General features: G+C 37.2%; 1 protein-coding gene across 4 annotated transcripts; it reads left to right on the top strand.

Annotated features, from left to right (window-relative positions):
* Positions 1-343: 343 nt before the first annotated feature.
* On the top strand, positions 344-15,933 carry LOC108427349 (high affinity cGMP-specific 3',5'-cyclic phosphodiesterase 9A). Of its 4 annotated transcripts, none has more exons than XM_037533506.1 (21): positions 344-450; positions 1,662-1,846; positions 3,233-3,303; positions 3,398-3,475; positions 3,557-3,597; positions 4,271-4,325; positions 4,452-4,522; positions 4,650-4,737; positions 6,701-6,721; positions 6,926-7,007; positions 7,115-7,189; positions 8,460-8,546; positions 8,634-8,738; positions 10,073-10,155; positions 10,487-10,643; positions 10,754-10,867; positions 11,083-11,187; positions 11,325-11,453; positions 12,019-12,114; positions 12,504-12,583; positions 14,103-15,933. In XM_037533506.1, exons 2-20 carry the CDS (start codon positions 1,778-1,780, stop codon positions 12,549-12,551), a joined length of 1,575 nt encoding a protein of 524 aa, XP_037389403.1. In that variant the 5' UTR covers positions 344-450; positions 1,662-1,777; the 3' UTR covers positions 12,552-12,583; positions 14,103-15,933. The 4 variants fall into 4 exon arrangements, with proteins under 4 accessions (XP_037389403.1, XP_037389402.1, XP_017552900.1 ...); XM_037533505.1 differs by having other exon boundaries at positions 8,634-8,744; XM_017697411.2 differs by lacking the exon at positions 6,701-6,721.
* The last annotated feature ends 396 nt before the right edge of the window (positions 15,934-16,329 follow it).

Genomic DNA, 16,329 nt, shown 5'->3' with positions numbered 1-16,329 from the left:
TTTCTGAATCTTTCAGTCATTTTTTGAACTCCAGTTTTGGACACTTCTGCATTTTCCTTTGACTTTCCTCTTCCTTATGAAAGTGAATAACTCAATGGCCGTTTTGACTGGACATTAAATAACTGAAGGATGGTCTTTTGCACAGTACTATATGTGACTCTTCATCATAATCAATAGAGGCAAATAGTGAATGTATTTCAGTTAGAAAGCAGATGTGATGAAGCTTCAGTCTTGCTCTTACTGAATCAGTTTCTTGGCAGCATCTGAGGAGGAGGAGGAGGAGGAGGAGGAGGATATTTAAGCATTGGCGATGAAGCTCCTCCCAAAACTGCTGCTGCCCTCACTTCCCTCATCATCTCTGGCTTTAAAGCCTCAGGAAGGTGGATGACACACACATGTGGGTCACCTGCCACTGCAGTAACATCTCCTCATCCTGCAGCTTCTCCTGAGGTCAGTACAGCAAGACTGTCCAACATTTGACCTTTCTAATGTGTTACCTTAGAAGCTTTTAAGGTCACATGTCTTCTGAGTGCAGCTCGAGTCTTTTAAGTCTATGCTTATTCATTTTTTCCAGACGCCTATAGTTTTTTATTTTTTAAGAAGAAAATGAACAGTATGAGATGTTTTCATGTTTTCCTCAAGTTTTTTTTTATATTTTCTTATGTTAAATTTCTTATGTCAAATTTCTAAGCCTATTTCTTTGTAAGAAGGAAGACTAGGTGTCCAGATCTGTTTTCAGAGAGACTGCTACCTGTATCTGGCACTATTCTTTATTTTTCATGTTATTTCAAGTCTTCCAAGTCTTTCTTTGATTATCTTGAAGTTCTTGTAAGTTCTCCAGCGATTCCACTGATTTTTATAAGGACAATTTGCTGTATCTGGTACAGTTCTTACATTCTGAGTTTCCTTTGGTTATGCTACAGTGTTTTACAAAGTCTTTCTATAGACTTTCTTTTGCTTTGAGAAGGAAAAATAGCTGTATCTGGTAGCCAACTGTTCATAATGTGTTATTTATGTTATTATTAAGTCTTTTTTTAGGTTTTCTGAAGGAAGAGTAGCTGTTTTCGGTTCAGTTCCTCGTTTTTAAATCATTTTTATGTCTTGCAAGATTTTTCTTTGTTTATTCTCTAGTTTTTTCAGACCCATCAACTTTTCAAGTCTTATTCAGAAAGAAGGATAGCTGTATGTGGTAGAATTCTTCACTTCCAAAGTCATTTCCAAGTGTTCTTTTCGGATTTTTGAACTTTATTTAACTTTTCAAGTAATCTCATTAATCAGAAGGAAAGGAACCTGTAATTGGTACACGCTAAAAAAAAGTTTGTTCTCGGGTTCTTTAGTAAAGGGAATGTTTCTTTTCATTTTATCATGCTTATATGGTTCTTTGCATCGTTCTTCAGACTGATGAAAATGGTTCTGCATAGCACCAAAAAGGGTTCTTTTATTGTTACTATGTCAAGCTTATAACAGCCTTATAACACCCTTTTTGGTGCTACATACCACGCAGAGAACCATTCAATAAACCAGCATGAAATGATTCTGTAGAACTCATGGTTTTAAGTAGAACCATTCCCTTTACTGAAGAACCCTTAAACTATCATTTTTAAGAGAGTACAATTCAACTCAAAACTCAACTCTTTCACGTCTTTTCTTTGTTTTTTCAGAATTGAAGGTGGTGGTATTTGGTGCAAATCTTCTTAAGGTTATTCTGAAGTCTTTCAGAAGGACAGGTATCTGTATCTCGTACTGCAGCACCCAGCGGATTCAGGCGAAGGTCATAATGGGCTCAAGCTCCTCATCCTACGCCCCTAAAACTGTCTACCTGGATGTAGATGGCAAAGTCCAGAGGGTGAGTGTCTCTGAAGGACTAATGTTCTTTACAGCTGTGAGCGGAGGCCTTGCTGGCGTTATGACCATCTGTCATCACTCATATCTCTCTGCAGAGAAAGAGCAGTGTTCTAATGCCGCTGTGTAAACATTTCACTGTCCTTAAAATACTTCCTACCACATGTCCTCCCGTATATAACCAAGCAGGCTTAGAGTGGAGGCTCCACCTGGGTCAAATGTTCCAAATGTTCACATGCAGTATGTATTGACTGTCACAAAGCAGCGTCTTCATTTCCCATTGTGGTGCTTCTGTGGTCTGATGGTGTTAAAAACAGTGAAAGGATCATTGCAGGTCACAGGTGTCTGTGGCACTTACAAGTAGCCATGCCACCTGCAGAGAGCGGCCGAATGACACACCGGATCCTTTAGGCTCTCAGAGGGCCGTCTTTATTATATATGTGAAAGGAGAAACACATGAATTGTGTCACTACTTATATTTTTATCAAAATTGTAGCTTTTCCTAGAGTTAGTAAAGAAAGTCATTTTTAAAGTGCCCTTCTTCTGATGTTTCTCAGTGTCCTTTTTTTTTTTTTTTTTTGGTTTTTCTTCATTTTTTTCTTTGGTTTCAGTAAGAAATGCAGCTGTATCTGGTACAATTCTCATTAATCAAGTTATGTTCAAGTCTTTCAAGCTTTTTCCTTGGTAACTGTCAAGTTCCTTTAAACAAATCTTTAGTTTTTTTAAGGAAAAATGGTTGTGTCTGGTATAATTCTTCATTTTTCATGTTATTCTGAAGTCTTTCATGTCTATTTTTTCATTTTCAGAAGGAAAAGTTACTGTATTTGGTACAGTTCTTAATTTCTCGAGTTATTCTGATGTCTTTTACATTGTTTCTTTTGTTTCCAGAGGCAAAAAGTATTGTATCTGGTTTTTCAATTTATTCTTAAGTCTTTCACAACTTGGTTTTCAGAGGGTAAAACGGCTGAATCAGATATAGATCTTCATTTTCCAAGCTATTAAGTCTTTTAAGTCTTTTCTTTGGTTATTCCCAAGCTTTTTGCCAGTTCCTTTAAGCTTTCCTAGTAATTTATTTGGTTTTCAGAAAGCAAGGTAACTATGTCTGGTACAATTCTTCATTATTCCAGAATATTCTCTTCATTTCAAGTCAAATGAAATAAATACATAGCTAACCTAAAGAGACGGATTAACACTGTGGTATTAAAATGTATTTGCCTTACTTTTCGAGGAAGTGAGCACAAAAAATAAGATGGAGATGTTTTCAGTGTGTTTCACAATGACGACGGTTCAAACGTAATGCAGTTAACTAGTTAATGAACGAGGCCTCCCAGCTTAGCAGAGACAGAGCTGTGGTGGTTTCTGAAGATGTCTGCTGTGCTGTCATCCTCAGGTCATTTTCAGTCGCCACTGCAGTCCGTGTGACATTAAAGAGCTCCTCTGCACATCGTCCAACATTGCCAGGTCAATAATCTCCCTTATTAACTGTTCTACACTCATCCGTAATCTATCTTTCCCTTTAGCCCTCTCTAAATGTTCCATCTTTCACCCTGTGCAGAAACTCAGCGATACTTCTGGTGGACACAGAAGGGGCGCTAATATCCATCGACCCCACCATGCCCACCAACTCCCCCAAGTAATACTACACCAATAACTTCATCATCATACGTGTAATTTAGTTGAAGTGACTCTAACATGGGTGTTATTCTGTTCACAGTAACCTGTATAAGGTAGTCCCCCACTCCGGTCAAGGAGGAGGTAAACAAAACTCATTAATGTTCTAGCTTGCATGCTAATTCAGTAACGTTTATTATGCTAGCTTAGTTAGCCAGCTAACCTAGGTTAACTTGGACGGAGCTAAAGTTTGTTGAGTTTTCCGCGCCACCTTAAATTGTGCTGCTGTTACACCCTGACACTTACTTGCTTAATGCTAATTTAATATTATGCTATAACATGTAGCTTAAGTTAGCTTCTTTGTTCCAATTGTCCGTTCCACCTTAAATGGTGCAGCAGTTGCTTTGTGGCGCCTGCACTACTTGAAGTGGAACGGAAAATTAAGTAAAGACAAGGTATTTTAGCAGATTTACCACTATTTAACATCATTAACATTAGGTCTGTCATAGATGGTAAATGAACGTCTGTAAGAGTTTTGTACTCTGTATTAGAGTCTGTAAGTCTCTGAACATTGAGCTGCTTCTCATGAAGCCACTCTAAATGACTTTGTTTACATCTCAGTGACTGGCTTATACTGAAATTAAAAAACAAAATGATGGAATTCCCCTTAAATTTTCTGAACTCTAATATGTAGTTAGCTTACATGGTCTATATTAAGGCAATAGTTTTGTTCAAACTATAGAAAAACAGTTTACATGATTTTGTCTGATTAATGACTATTAAAGAGAATTATTAGCCATCTAATTTTCCCCTCCAGAGAAAGAAGACATGTTCCAGAATGTTCTCTCACAGGTGGCTGAGCAGTTCAGTCGGTAGGGCTTCTGATCACTTACCGTGTTTTGAACTTGGCTTTATTATTGCTGTTGGATTTCTCCTGTTACTGTCACATTCATATGTCATTAGTTTGACACAGGTAACATGAGGCCTGTCTGTTTCAGAGCTTTCAGGATAAACGAGCTGAAGACTGAGGTGACCAACAGACTGGCCATGCTGGAGAAGAGAGTCGAACGTGAGCTGTTTCACTCTTTGGCCTTACATGTGAACTGAAAATATGAAAAAACGTAACTTCACACTGAAATATTTCCAGTTAGAACTTGTGAGCTTTCTGTCCAGTGATGTTCTTTTGGCCTTTGCAGTGGAGGGCCTGAAAGTGGTGGAGATTGAGAAATGTAAGAATGATCTGAAGAAACTAAGGGATGAGATGACCTCTAGAGGCGGAGCGAGGTAACACAGATCCTGCAAACCATTTGTGACACTTTTATTTGAAAGTCCTGCTTTGGGTCATTAAAAACCCTCCTAATAAATATCAGAGGTGGACGAAGTACACAAACCATGTACTTGAGTTAAAGATACCCAAGGTAAAATGTTACTCCAGTAAATGTAGACGTTCCTTCCTTTAGACCTCCACTTGAGTAAAAGCACAAAACTATTTGCCTTCAAATGTACTTAAGTATCAAAAGTAAAAGTACTTAAAGATTAATTATGACTGTAATGTCCTATTAGCATTTCTGTAATAAGACTCACTTCATGAACTCATTTTAGGTGAGAATACTCCAGCGTCTCTCTTGGTAAACCAGTATTTTACTAGAATGTCATTAATTAGTGACGCTGATGTCTATTAAAATGATCATAAGCACAAAACACTGAAGGCAAACAGTTTTAGGGAGAACCGAGTGGCTCTGAAATCACTTTTTACAGACAAGCAAAATTTCAGTTTAAGATTTATTTACAACTTATTTCCAAGTTTAAGTTGAATAAAAACTTGTTTTAAACTCAGGATCACAGATGAGTTTCCATTACTATATTGATCTGTAGGCCTCTGTTCATAAAAATAAACTAACCAAAACTAATTTATTATAAAATTAAATGGTGTTTGTATAAATTCAGAAAAAAGACGCATCAGTCACGACTGCATATGTGGACATATTTCCATATTGTGGTCTATTTACACAAAGTTAGGTTAGTTCATCATTTATGTTGAATAGACTCTCCCAAAATTTGACGCTGCTCCACTGATGTTGATCCGTGTGCTGCACTGGGTTGGTATGACCAACAGGTCAAAACCAGCTCAGAACAAAGTGACTGCTGTGCCCTGATTGGTGTTCTTGCTTCGCGCTTCTTTTGTTTTTACATGTTATGTTTTTATACACACAAAAACCAGAAGGAACGACAGATTTCTCAAAATGTAGTGGAGTAAAAAGTCAGATATTTGGAGTGAAAGGAAAAAGTCGTCCAAAATGGAAACATACAGATACAAGAAAAAGCTACTTAAGTACAGTAGCAAATTACATTTACTTTGTTACTGTCCACCACTGATAAATATGGCACATTTACTGCCACTGGAATCAGTTTAATAGTGTAAAACCCATCTGGTTGCAGATAAATGTCATAAAATATTCAAATATGCTAGTGCAACTTTGAAAGGTTTCAAATGTTAAGAAAGCTTTAAAAACATTGAGGTTTTAGAATTTTACTCCAGAAAGAGGAAAATAGCTCCAAGTGATTCTGTAATAATTGATAATAATTTATAAAGCTGTATAATTTCAAGAGAGAAATTATAATAAAATGAATATCCAAAATACTACTTTCCAAATTCATGGTCAAATCCTGAGATGGATAATTTGACAAAAATGATTTATAACATTTAAATCTACGTTGTGTATGTTATCTTTGTCCAGTACTGTGCAAAAGTCAGAGACCACCTGTCATGCATGTCATTTCCAGTCAAAACCACTTAAATAAAATGATTCAGGAGATATTTCTGAGTAGATTAGATATCAAAATACCATAAAGAAGGAGAAAGTCAAAATAAGTGGAAAAATGGAAGTTTTCAAAACAAACTTCTAAGACTGAACTTTGGTGGTGTGGAAAACGGCCTTGCGGATTTCTTTGACAAACTGAAAGAAAGACTCCTGAGAAGAATAGAAGTGGTAATAAAGGTAAGGAGTGGCTACAATACATACAGAAAAATCTGATATTTTATGTTTTATAATGTTTTATGGTATTTCGTGCCACTGAAAAATTAGGTACTTGCATTTAATGGCTTTTTTGACTTTTGACTGCAAATTAAACCAGTGAAGGGTGGTCTCTGATTTGTACACAGTACAGCACATAAAAAAACAAACAAACAAAAAAATATATATATATATTACATTAAAAGTATGTTTTTTTCCCTTTTCCTGAAAAGTTCTCATTTTGGAGATACGAGGTAAATATAACAGTATAAATATATATTAGTGTTCTAAATGTGTTATGTGGTAATGTGTGTGTGTGTGTGTGTGTGTGTGTGTGTGTGTGTGTGTGTGTGTGTGTCCAAACTTTCGAGCAGTAGAACATAACACATTTAGAAGACAAGTCTCAAGCAGTCTAGTTTCCCTTAAGTTTTAGCTTAAATGTTGCATTTTCTGAACAGAGTGAACTGCAACTGCAAATACAATTTCACAGACGACGGAAAGAAGCTCTCTCCAAGACGGGATGTCCCGAGTTACCCAAAGGTAATAAAACAGGGCCTTCCTTTCAGTACAAGACTTCTAATAGCCATGAAACAGAGACTTTATTCACAGGATGAAACTCTTCTCACACTCTTCCAATGTCTACGCAGTACACACTCTCCCAGGAGACTATAGAAGCTCTAAAGAAGCCCACCTTTGATGTATGGCACTGGGAACACAATGAGGTTTGTTACATTACATGTATGTTAATGGGTATCTATGGGTTATATGGAGTTCACTCTGTTGGTGGTGTTACTAATAGTGGGGTTATAAGAGATTAAAGGCAATGTTGCTATTCTGGTCTACAGTTATAATGATTATGTTAAAATCCGTTCTCTATTATCAGAGATTACAGACTGATGATTTGTAACTGTTGCTTTCTGCGATTTAGTTTAAAGCTACATTTAAAAAAAAACTCAAGTTTATACAGTTTTATCCTTAACCCACATGTAGCTGATCAGCCAAGAAAGGTTTGGTTCCTTCTTTAGTTTTGCATCTATACACTGGAGCTGCGAGGCTAATGTAGCTAAGTAATGGAGATTTAGCCACTAGCTAGTGTTGAGTTGTTAAGTAATCTCAAATCAACTTGCTTTTGTGGTTTCTGACACTGCACGACGTACTACTGTATATAAAAATTGACTTTCACAAAACATTTATATGTGCATTTAGTCATCAGCAACTTACAACACATGCAAACAGTGTAAGTCAAGGCAATACCTATAGATGCTGCATGAATCTATAACCTTAGAGGCAAAAGCCATAGCATAATAGTTTGTGAATAAATAGAAGTGTAGACATTGAGGACAATAAACTAATTAATGGTACATCATAGAGAAAATTACCATAAAGGTTTCTTTACAGTGGTGGTGATAGGAACCAGGAGTCATGATGTCTACAATGCAAATATAGCCAATTTATTCACCATCTAAACGAACCAGTAGACCTACATGTGTCTTTTCAGTTTTTCAGTGTAATGGTAATGCTGGTAAAGTAGTGGTAAATCTGTAGAAATAGCATGTATCTCTCCACTCTAAACTGATTTTTTTGTTTGTTTTTGGCCAAAAGCTTATTCCAAAGTTATTGTAAAACAGTGTCTCAAGTATTCATAATTATTTCATGTGGGAACTTTATGTGAGGGAGCATTTAGAGGCAGTAAACTCTTCAGATGATTCTGGAATGGAGCATTTCACTTCAAACCACTCTCAATGACTTTGTTTACATCTTAAGCATTTAATCATGCAGAAATTCAGCATGGTTTGAGGCAAGAATGTGTTGATTTATGCATGTAGTTTGAACAATGCTGACTGGGGAGGTATTAACCTGGTAGTTACATTAACCTTGTAGCCAAAGAAACAAACCACAGACATCAAACACGTCTGGCCTTATTGACAAGAGAGGAAACAGTATAAAGCGGATATTACTTTAAACTATCACTTTGGACATTTTTGTTTGTAGATGCTAAGCTGTTTAGAGTACATGTATCATGACCTGGGGCTGGTTAAGGAGTTCAACATGAACCCCATCACACTGAAAAGATGGCTGGTAAGATTCAACCAGTTCTGTTTGAAACGGCACCTTCTGTTTAGTAACACGAGCTGAAGACTGTGTACTAATGATGAGTAATTACAGTTGGCGATTCAGGAAAATTACCGTGAGAACCCATTCCACAACTTCCGCCACTGCTTCTGCGTCAGCCAGATGATGTATGGAATGATTCACCTCTGCAACCTCCAGGTGTGGGTGTGTGTGTGTTTATGTCTTTGAGTTAATATCCCTGTTACTCACAGTATTTCAATTCTTTAATGATCGTTCAGCTGCAGATCAGTATTCTTACCAGAGCATAATTTGCCTTTGGGAAATGAGTTTTTACAAGTCATATGTGTGAATATTCCCCTGATTACCATTATCATTTCATTTTTGTCATTACACTATTCCACTACACTATTACAAATGACCTATTTTTTCTCACAATGGACTCAATCTATTCAATCTGGCACTCGTGAGTTGCCAGGTGGCTGATTTTCCTGCCAAATTGAGCTTCAAAAGTCAATTGTGAGTGAACGTTATAAAGACATAGGGTGCTTTTGTGGGAATGCTATTTTCAAAATGTACAACAAACAAGGCAAACAAGATTTGATTATGGAAAGTAAAAAATGAAAATGAAATTGTGTACAGTAGACAGAGGAAAGGAAAAATTGAGTACAGCACAATTTTTATCACATCATCAGGAACGTTGTGAAGGCCCCACATACCAACTGCATATTAAACCAATGAGATGTAGTCATTGTTGCCGTTTTGCTAAACTCTTTTTAAATAATTATGAAATCACATATTTAGATTATTTACATTGTCATTCAGTTTTCATTCTGTATCGGCATGCCCACTTGTTTTGAAACAGAACAAATATTGTGATTGATTGTTCTTTCCACAAAACAAGACTGTACACAGACAAAGACAAATGTGGAATAGAACAGAATAGAAGAGAATTTGGGCATAGTGTTAATTTAGTCAGGTCATGAAGGTCTGATCACCTGCTATATACATCATTGACTAAATGTATCAAGGTGCTATTTAAGCTGCTTTATCCTGCCCATTCTCACCATTTCCTCTGCAGGCCACTTTGCAGCCTCCTGCTGGCTGATGGTTAGTCTGGTACGGCTGTTTTGAGGGTCTTTCTGCTGTCAGAACAGAGCCATACCACCAAATATACCTTACTGCAAATGCAAACAAAATAGCCAGTGAAGTGGTCCTGACCAAACTTTATTTTCCATTTCTGGAAATTGTCTTCACCTTCACCGGGTTGCGCAGGACCCATAACATGAAAAAACATACAAAATACAACATATAGAAACAAATAAACGCATCAGATACGCCATATGTCACTGAAGTGCTTCTAACATGTCATTTTCATTAGTCTAATAAAAAACTTCTCTGCCTGTTTTAATAAGCCACATACAATGACAGCTTGCTTTTATCAGCAGATACTTCTAATAGTTTAAAATTTGGGTGTTGTGTCCATGTCCCCCCGAGAGCAGTGTGAAATCTGAAATCTGTATCATTCTCCTCAGGAGAAGCTGACTATGACAGACATGTGCATTCTAATGACGGCAGCTGTGTGCCATGATCTGGACCATCCAGGATATAATAACACGTAAGCAGTTTGTTTTCCATGTTACAGTCATGTGCAGAACTTTGACCATCAGTTTTATTGATTTTCTAAGTGAAAATAAGTTCCTCCACAGGTAAAAACTTAAATACAGCAATTTTTTTTGTGCAGTATCTATATATCTGCTGACTTTAACATATTAGTGAAAAAAAATACTTATGTATAACATTCACACAAGCCTCGTTTACGATTTATTTTTTCTCCTATAAATTAAATTTAAAAAGCGTATAAACAATAATTGTGCATTATGTGCAATATGTTTCCACAACAGTTCAAACTTTCCAGATTATTCTCCTACTTTCTTCTCTGGGATCAGGTATCAGATTAATGCTCGGACAGAGCTGGCCGTGCGTTATAACGACATTTCCCCCTTGGAGAACCACCACTGTGCCGTGGCCTTCCAAATCCTCGCCATGCCCGAGTGTAACATCTTCGCCAACATCGAACCTGAGTCCTTCAAACAGGTCCGACAGGTACTGCAGCTCTCTACCGTCCGCAGAGTTGTCTAGAACGAGAGAATGCATTAGCCTTTCAGAATGATAACAGCTCTAACACTTCAATAATGGCCTTGTGTCTGTTCCAGGCAATCATTACTCTCATTTTAGCCACTGACATGGCCAGACATGGAGAGATACTAGACTCCTTCAGACAGAAAGTGGACAACTTTGACTTTACCAACGAGGAGCACGTCAAATGTGTACGTTTCTTTTTTTTTGCCCTTGTTTTTGAAAGAATGCACCATATTGTAAGAACTACATCCTCCAACAACACTTACAGCCACCTATTAGCATATTTTGTGTAGGGCTACTTGCATAGCGCTTTCATTCGTTTTTAATAGCATTAGTGCTTTATGTCTCTTTATTTCTTTTACATCTGTATCTCTTTAATATCTGTGACCTCATGACACTGCAGCTAAAGATGGTCTTAATCAAGTGCTGCGACATCTCCAACGAGGTCAGGCCTACAGAGGTGGCCGAGCCGTGGGTGGACTGTCTGCTGGAGGAGTATTTCATGCAGGTAATGGGCCATTCTAAAGCTTAACATGGCTTAATGTATTCAAACAGCTTCACATTTCCTCACGTCTTACTGCTAATGGCAGAAGAAAAAACATAATGCCTGAATAGAAGCTGCATTTCTATATTTCACTGATTCAGAGCGACAGAGAGAAGTCAGAAGGTCTTCCTGTCGCCCCGTTCATGGACCGGGACAAAGTGACCAAGCCCACTGCGCAAATCGGCTTCATCAAGTTTGTCCTCATCCCCATGTTTGAGACAGTCATGAAGGTATCCGAGTTATAAATTGAAGGACATATGCCGATATAATGGATAGTGAGTTTCATTTTTTTGGAAAACCAATTTGTATATTTTTCTTAAAAGGTATAAAAGAGTTCATACAGTCAACAAATGGAATCTAAGCTGCACAAACAGGTTTATATTGTGTTTGTGATGCCATAAAAAGGATATATTTACATATATCTACCTATTTTAGTCTTGCCTATTCACACTGAAGTTATGATGTTAGTGTTTCAGCTTGGACTGTGTTTTGATTGTGGCACAAGACAAGGCAGCCAATCAGAACAGAGGTCATTTTCATATATCAGTGTTTAAGGCACAGTAATAAAAACAACACTCTAAGGGACTCGGGGGAGGTGGGGAAATGGTTATGTAAAGATGAATTATGACTTTTCTGGTATGTAAACCCAAACCCCAAATGTCAGGTAGAATATGAGCTCTGTAAACCTACATTTTACCACAAAGAGCGTTATTTTCAGCATAATAGCAAAACTGATGTCTAATATTGAATGTTGAGGTTTATTAATCATGTTAAAATGATTGTGTTATTGTGTAGCTCTTCCCTCAGATTGAGGAGATCATGGTACAGCCATTGCGAGATTCTCGGGACCATTATGAAGAACTGAAGCAGATAGATGATGCCATGTCAGAGGTGTCAATATATTTTTACGCCAACTCACAGATGCAGACGAGGCTAAGATTAGCTTTAATGTGTTTTTTTCTTTGTTATGTAGTATTTTGTTGTGCAGCATTGCATTTCTTAGTCTCATTGTTGAGACAGAATTCATCATTTTTTCTGTGTGTGTGTTTTTGTCTATTATTGCTCTCACACTACAATACCCAGCATGCTTTGCACAAATGCATTTGTCGATAAAGAATGTATGACAACATAGTCAGTCTGTGCAAGTGGAACTGTTCTAGAAATAATAATAAACATTAGACTGCATTAAATACAAAGCAGGAATCTGTATACCTGGACCAAGATTTATCTCAGATAGCCAGCGCCGCTAAGGTACTGCTAACTTTCTACGTTGTCTCCAGGCTCAGAAGAAGAAAACGGAGAGCATGTCATTAGGAAAGAAGAAATAGACTTAGCCTCCGTCTTTCATGGTAGCAAAAAAGTAAGTTTCAATTCTAGACAGGACCACATTGATATTCTTTGGGAAACGATCTGATTCAAACATGTTTTCTTTTGGTACAGTTTTTTTTTTCTTGTGTGAATCTTCACTTCTCTGCAGGGATCTCTTTATATCGCAATATCGTGACCTATTTCTACCTTTGTAACCTATTTCTGTCAATTCAGTTCTTAATCTCTCTGACATGCGCAGCTCTTGACCTTTGTACAAAGCTATTGACCATTCCTCATTTAATCACTAAACACATTTGGGGCTCAGACTGTCAAATGCTGTATCTACTGCTGTTGAGCAAGATGCTTTCAATGGCTTTTGAGCTTTGAATTACAACAAATATGCAATGGCAGTCTGCAGGCTCAATGCTGTGGGTGGGCCTTAGGGGCTGTGCCTTCCCAGTTAGACGGTAAGGCATGTGCAAAGAATATGTAGGCTAGCATATATTATATATATATATAATTTTACATAGACTATATTATTTTTTGTGAGTTCAGTGTCCTTCAGGGGGATGGGGGGAGGGGGCGGGGCATGTCCTCTCCACTAATTAAAATTATGCAAGAAATTGCCGGATGGTTGTCAAAAACGCCAATTGCAGAAAGTATTTAAAGCCAGAATAGACTGCTTTTTTGTTTATAGTCAGCAATGACAAAAGATCGTTTTCAATACTTCTTTTCCCTACTCAGCTCTTTTGTTGACTTAACAGTTATCAATAGTCCTTCCTTTTTCTCAAGTCATCATCACATTCATCATTATCGGGGTATTTTGCCCAGTTTTAGTGGCACAGTGCAAAGATAGTAAATCTCTGAACTTTCTATGATATTATTTCTGTTAACAATAATGACGCTTTTCAACATTTGAATTTCTGTACGTAAGCTTTAGCCTTCGCATATTGACTCGCCCCCACAATATGCACCACTGAGTAGCGGTGTTCACTGTTTTAACTTCTGGAATACATTGACTTTTTTACGCAGTTGTGTCCACAGTTTAGTCATGTCCAGTTCCAACCTACTGCCTAGATCCCCCCAATCACCTGATGGCACTAGGCTGAGAGGGTGGAGGCTAGCATGTTCTTTCTCTGTGCCTCATTTTAACTGCTGTGAATGCAACATTGTTGACTAGCTCAAATGATGAAAGTGGTTTTCAAAAAAGAGACAACGGTACAGCGTAAAAAAGGGTTTGCTTTTCAATTTGGCACATCTTACAATGTCACTAATGATAAGTAATGCTGTTTGTATACTGCATTTTATGTTTTTTTCATTGTTATGATAGAAGGTCTGTACTAAGTCTACTAAGTCAGAGCAGGGGTTCTGATCCAGAATCAGCATTTGTGAATATAACCACAACAAACCCAGAGAAATCTGATCTGAGATCAGTCCTCTAACTCTAACTGATATCCAGGCATGACGGGTGTCTGTGTTTCCTTGTGCTGAGTTACATAGCAGGCTTTAAGTTGACTTCTTAACCTTCAACCCCGTCCTCATGTGACATTAACCCTTGTCTTGTTCTGCAGGAGGTTCAGGCTAAACTGAAATCCCGTGGCCAGGAGTGAAGCCTAGCATTGTTCTGGCTTCCCACGTGCCTTTTTACTGAAGCGGAGTGGAGCTTCTCCATCCCAACGTCTCAGAAGACATTAAGACTTCTCTGAGGAGGTGGCTCCTTCCACGTCCCATAGATGTAGTAAGAATTAGGAGAAGATTCAAGAAGGCAGTGAATACTCAGTGGATTCATGCCTTTATTCTTAAACACTGTTTGAAAACGATGGTTTGAAAGAAAAGCTTTTTATTTTGTTCTGAAAAAAGCAGAGTGATGAGAGAGACTTCAATAAATAAAACACAGTTCTGAGTAATCTGAAATTAAATTGAAGTTACTGGAGGTTTCAGTGTGTACCTGTTGGCCCTCTGCTGTCGGACCAGTTTAATGTGTTATTTTATTGTTTAAATCTTATGAAAAGAAAATAAGAAGTTAAAATAAAAAATTTAATATGGAAAATAGAAATATGGTAAGGTAAACAACCTGAACAACATTTAAAAATGAAAAAAAACTAAGAAGAAGAAGAAAAAGATTTTTGATGGCCTTTCAGCTGCAGTTCGAGGTTTTGCCAATTCGCTGCATATTTCTTTTTTATTTGCATATTTTGTCCCTCCCGTGTCAGTTTGGTTTCAGTTGGCAAACACTTGTTAGTTTGTATGTTCTGCAATAGATTTACCCACACAAATGTGATTTATTGGATGTTCCAACATATTCTATTCACATTTTGGAATACATTAACACATTTTAACACATATTTTAAACTCTTGTGGCTGGTTTGCTGATATGGATTCAACTAAATATCACTAAACTAGTGATTTGTCATTAAAAATCCCACTGAATTTAGGCTTAAACTGGGTCTGAGAAAGTGGTGCAGAAAAGTGGGTACACTCAATTAAATACAAATAAATATACACACTATATGACATAAACTGTTGGGGTTACATAAACACACTATCAAAAACTGGACATGCGGTACGAAGATTCAGAATGACTACATAAAGCTGTTGGTTTGCTTCACTAACAGAGCTACACAGTATTTTTTAGTTTAAAATTGAAATTGATCTTTTTTTACCTGGTTAGTTCATGTCTCTGCTAATATTAAGCACCATGACTCACTGATTCATCATGTTATCTAATCACAGACAACATTACTGTTTTCCTGTAATCTACGTCATCATGCACCGGCGGACAGGAAAAAAATAATATCAACCAGCAATATCATGTTTTACCCCTGTCTCCCACCACCCCACCTATCATCTCAGGTAGCTCAGTGACCCCTGATACCACAATATAATCAGAAATACTAAGAATGCAAAATTAAAAATGCAAATTGCCAATTCACATTGACTTTAAAGAGTTTTATAAAATATGAAAATGAGGTCATGTGTGGCAGCGCATCATGCTACAGTATTTTACTGATTTATCTATTTCCTTCTTTATTTATTTATTAATTAAGTCAGGAGATGTTTTTTTTGTTTGTTTTTGTTTTTTTAATGAAGGGAACAATAAAAAAATACAAACCTTTGGGCCTGAAAACTTTAAATACATGAGCTGGAATTCATTCTCAAGTATGTGGCATTGTTTCAACCATAACTGTTCTGCAGACTTATTTGGTATACTGTGTTGAAAACGGGCATTTTTCATCACCAAAGATTTCTTTGTAGTAGATTGTTTCTGGATTGAGATAGCTGTAAACTGAACCAGCAGAGAATAGGCCAGAATAGTTCAGAGTTAGTTGTTTTTCACCCTTCCTTTTTCTAATGTGTGCACTATAGATCAAATGTTGGCAAAGTTACACAATAAACCCCACCAAGTCCATGTTGTGTGTTCATTATGCATCTGATAGAGAAGAAATGGCTGTTTTCTGCATGAATAAGACCGTATCATCGCTGCCGCGCAAAATCATCTGTATTTTTACCATTTTTTTGGTATCACTGGACAACTAGTTGTCCTTTTCAGTGTGTTAAAATTTCATAATGAAGAGGCTGAAAAAAAATAGTTCAGACTTACTTGGGAAAAAGATCTTTCTACATTAACTTCCATTACAAGTTAAGAATGTTTCTTTCTTCTCCTGTAAAGTTATGACAGCGATGATAAGTTTAGAAGGAAACAAGCAAACCAGCAGAGGAAGCGTGTCAGAAGCACATGTTTAAAGCCGCAGGTGTTTTCTGAGTGCTTTTCTTCTCCTTCAGGTGAGAATGACACTT

The sequence above is a fragment of the Pygocentrus nattereri genome, chromosome 23 (assembly GCF_015220715.1).
Source record: "Pygocentrus nattereri isolate fPygNat1 chromosome 23, fPygNat1.pri, whole genome shotgun sequence".
Classification (NCBI taxonomy): domain Eukaryota; kingdom Metazoa; phylum Chordata; class Actinopteri; order Characiformes; family Serrasalmidae; genus Pygocentrus; species Pygocentrus nattereri.
Note: the sequence above shows the minus strand (reverse complement) of the source record. Positions and strands in the feature narration are given on the sequence as shown.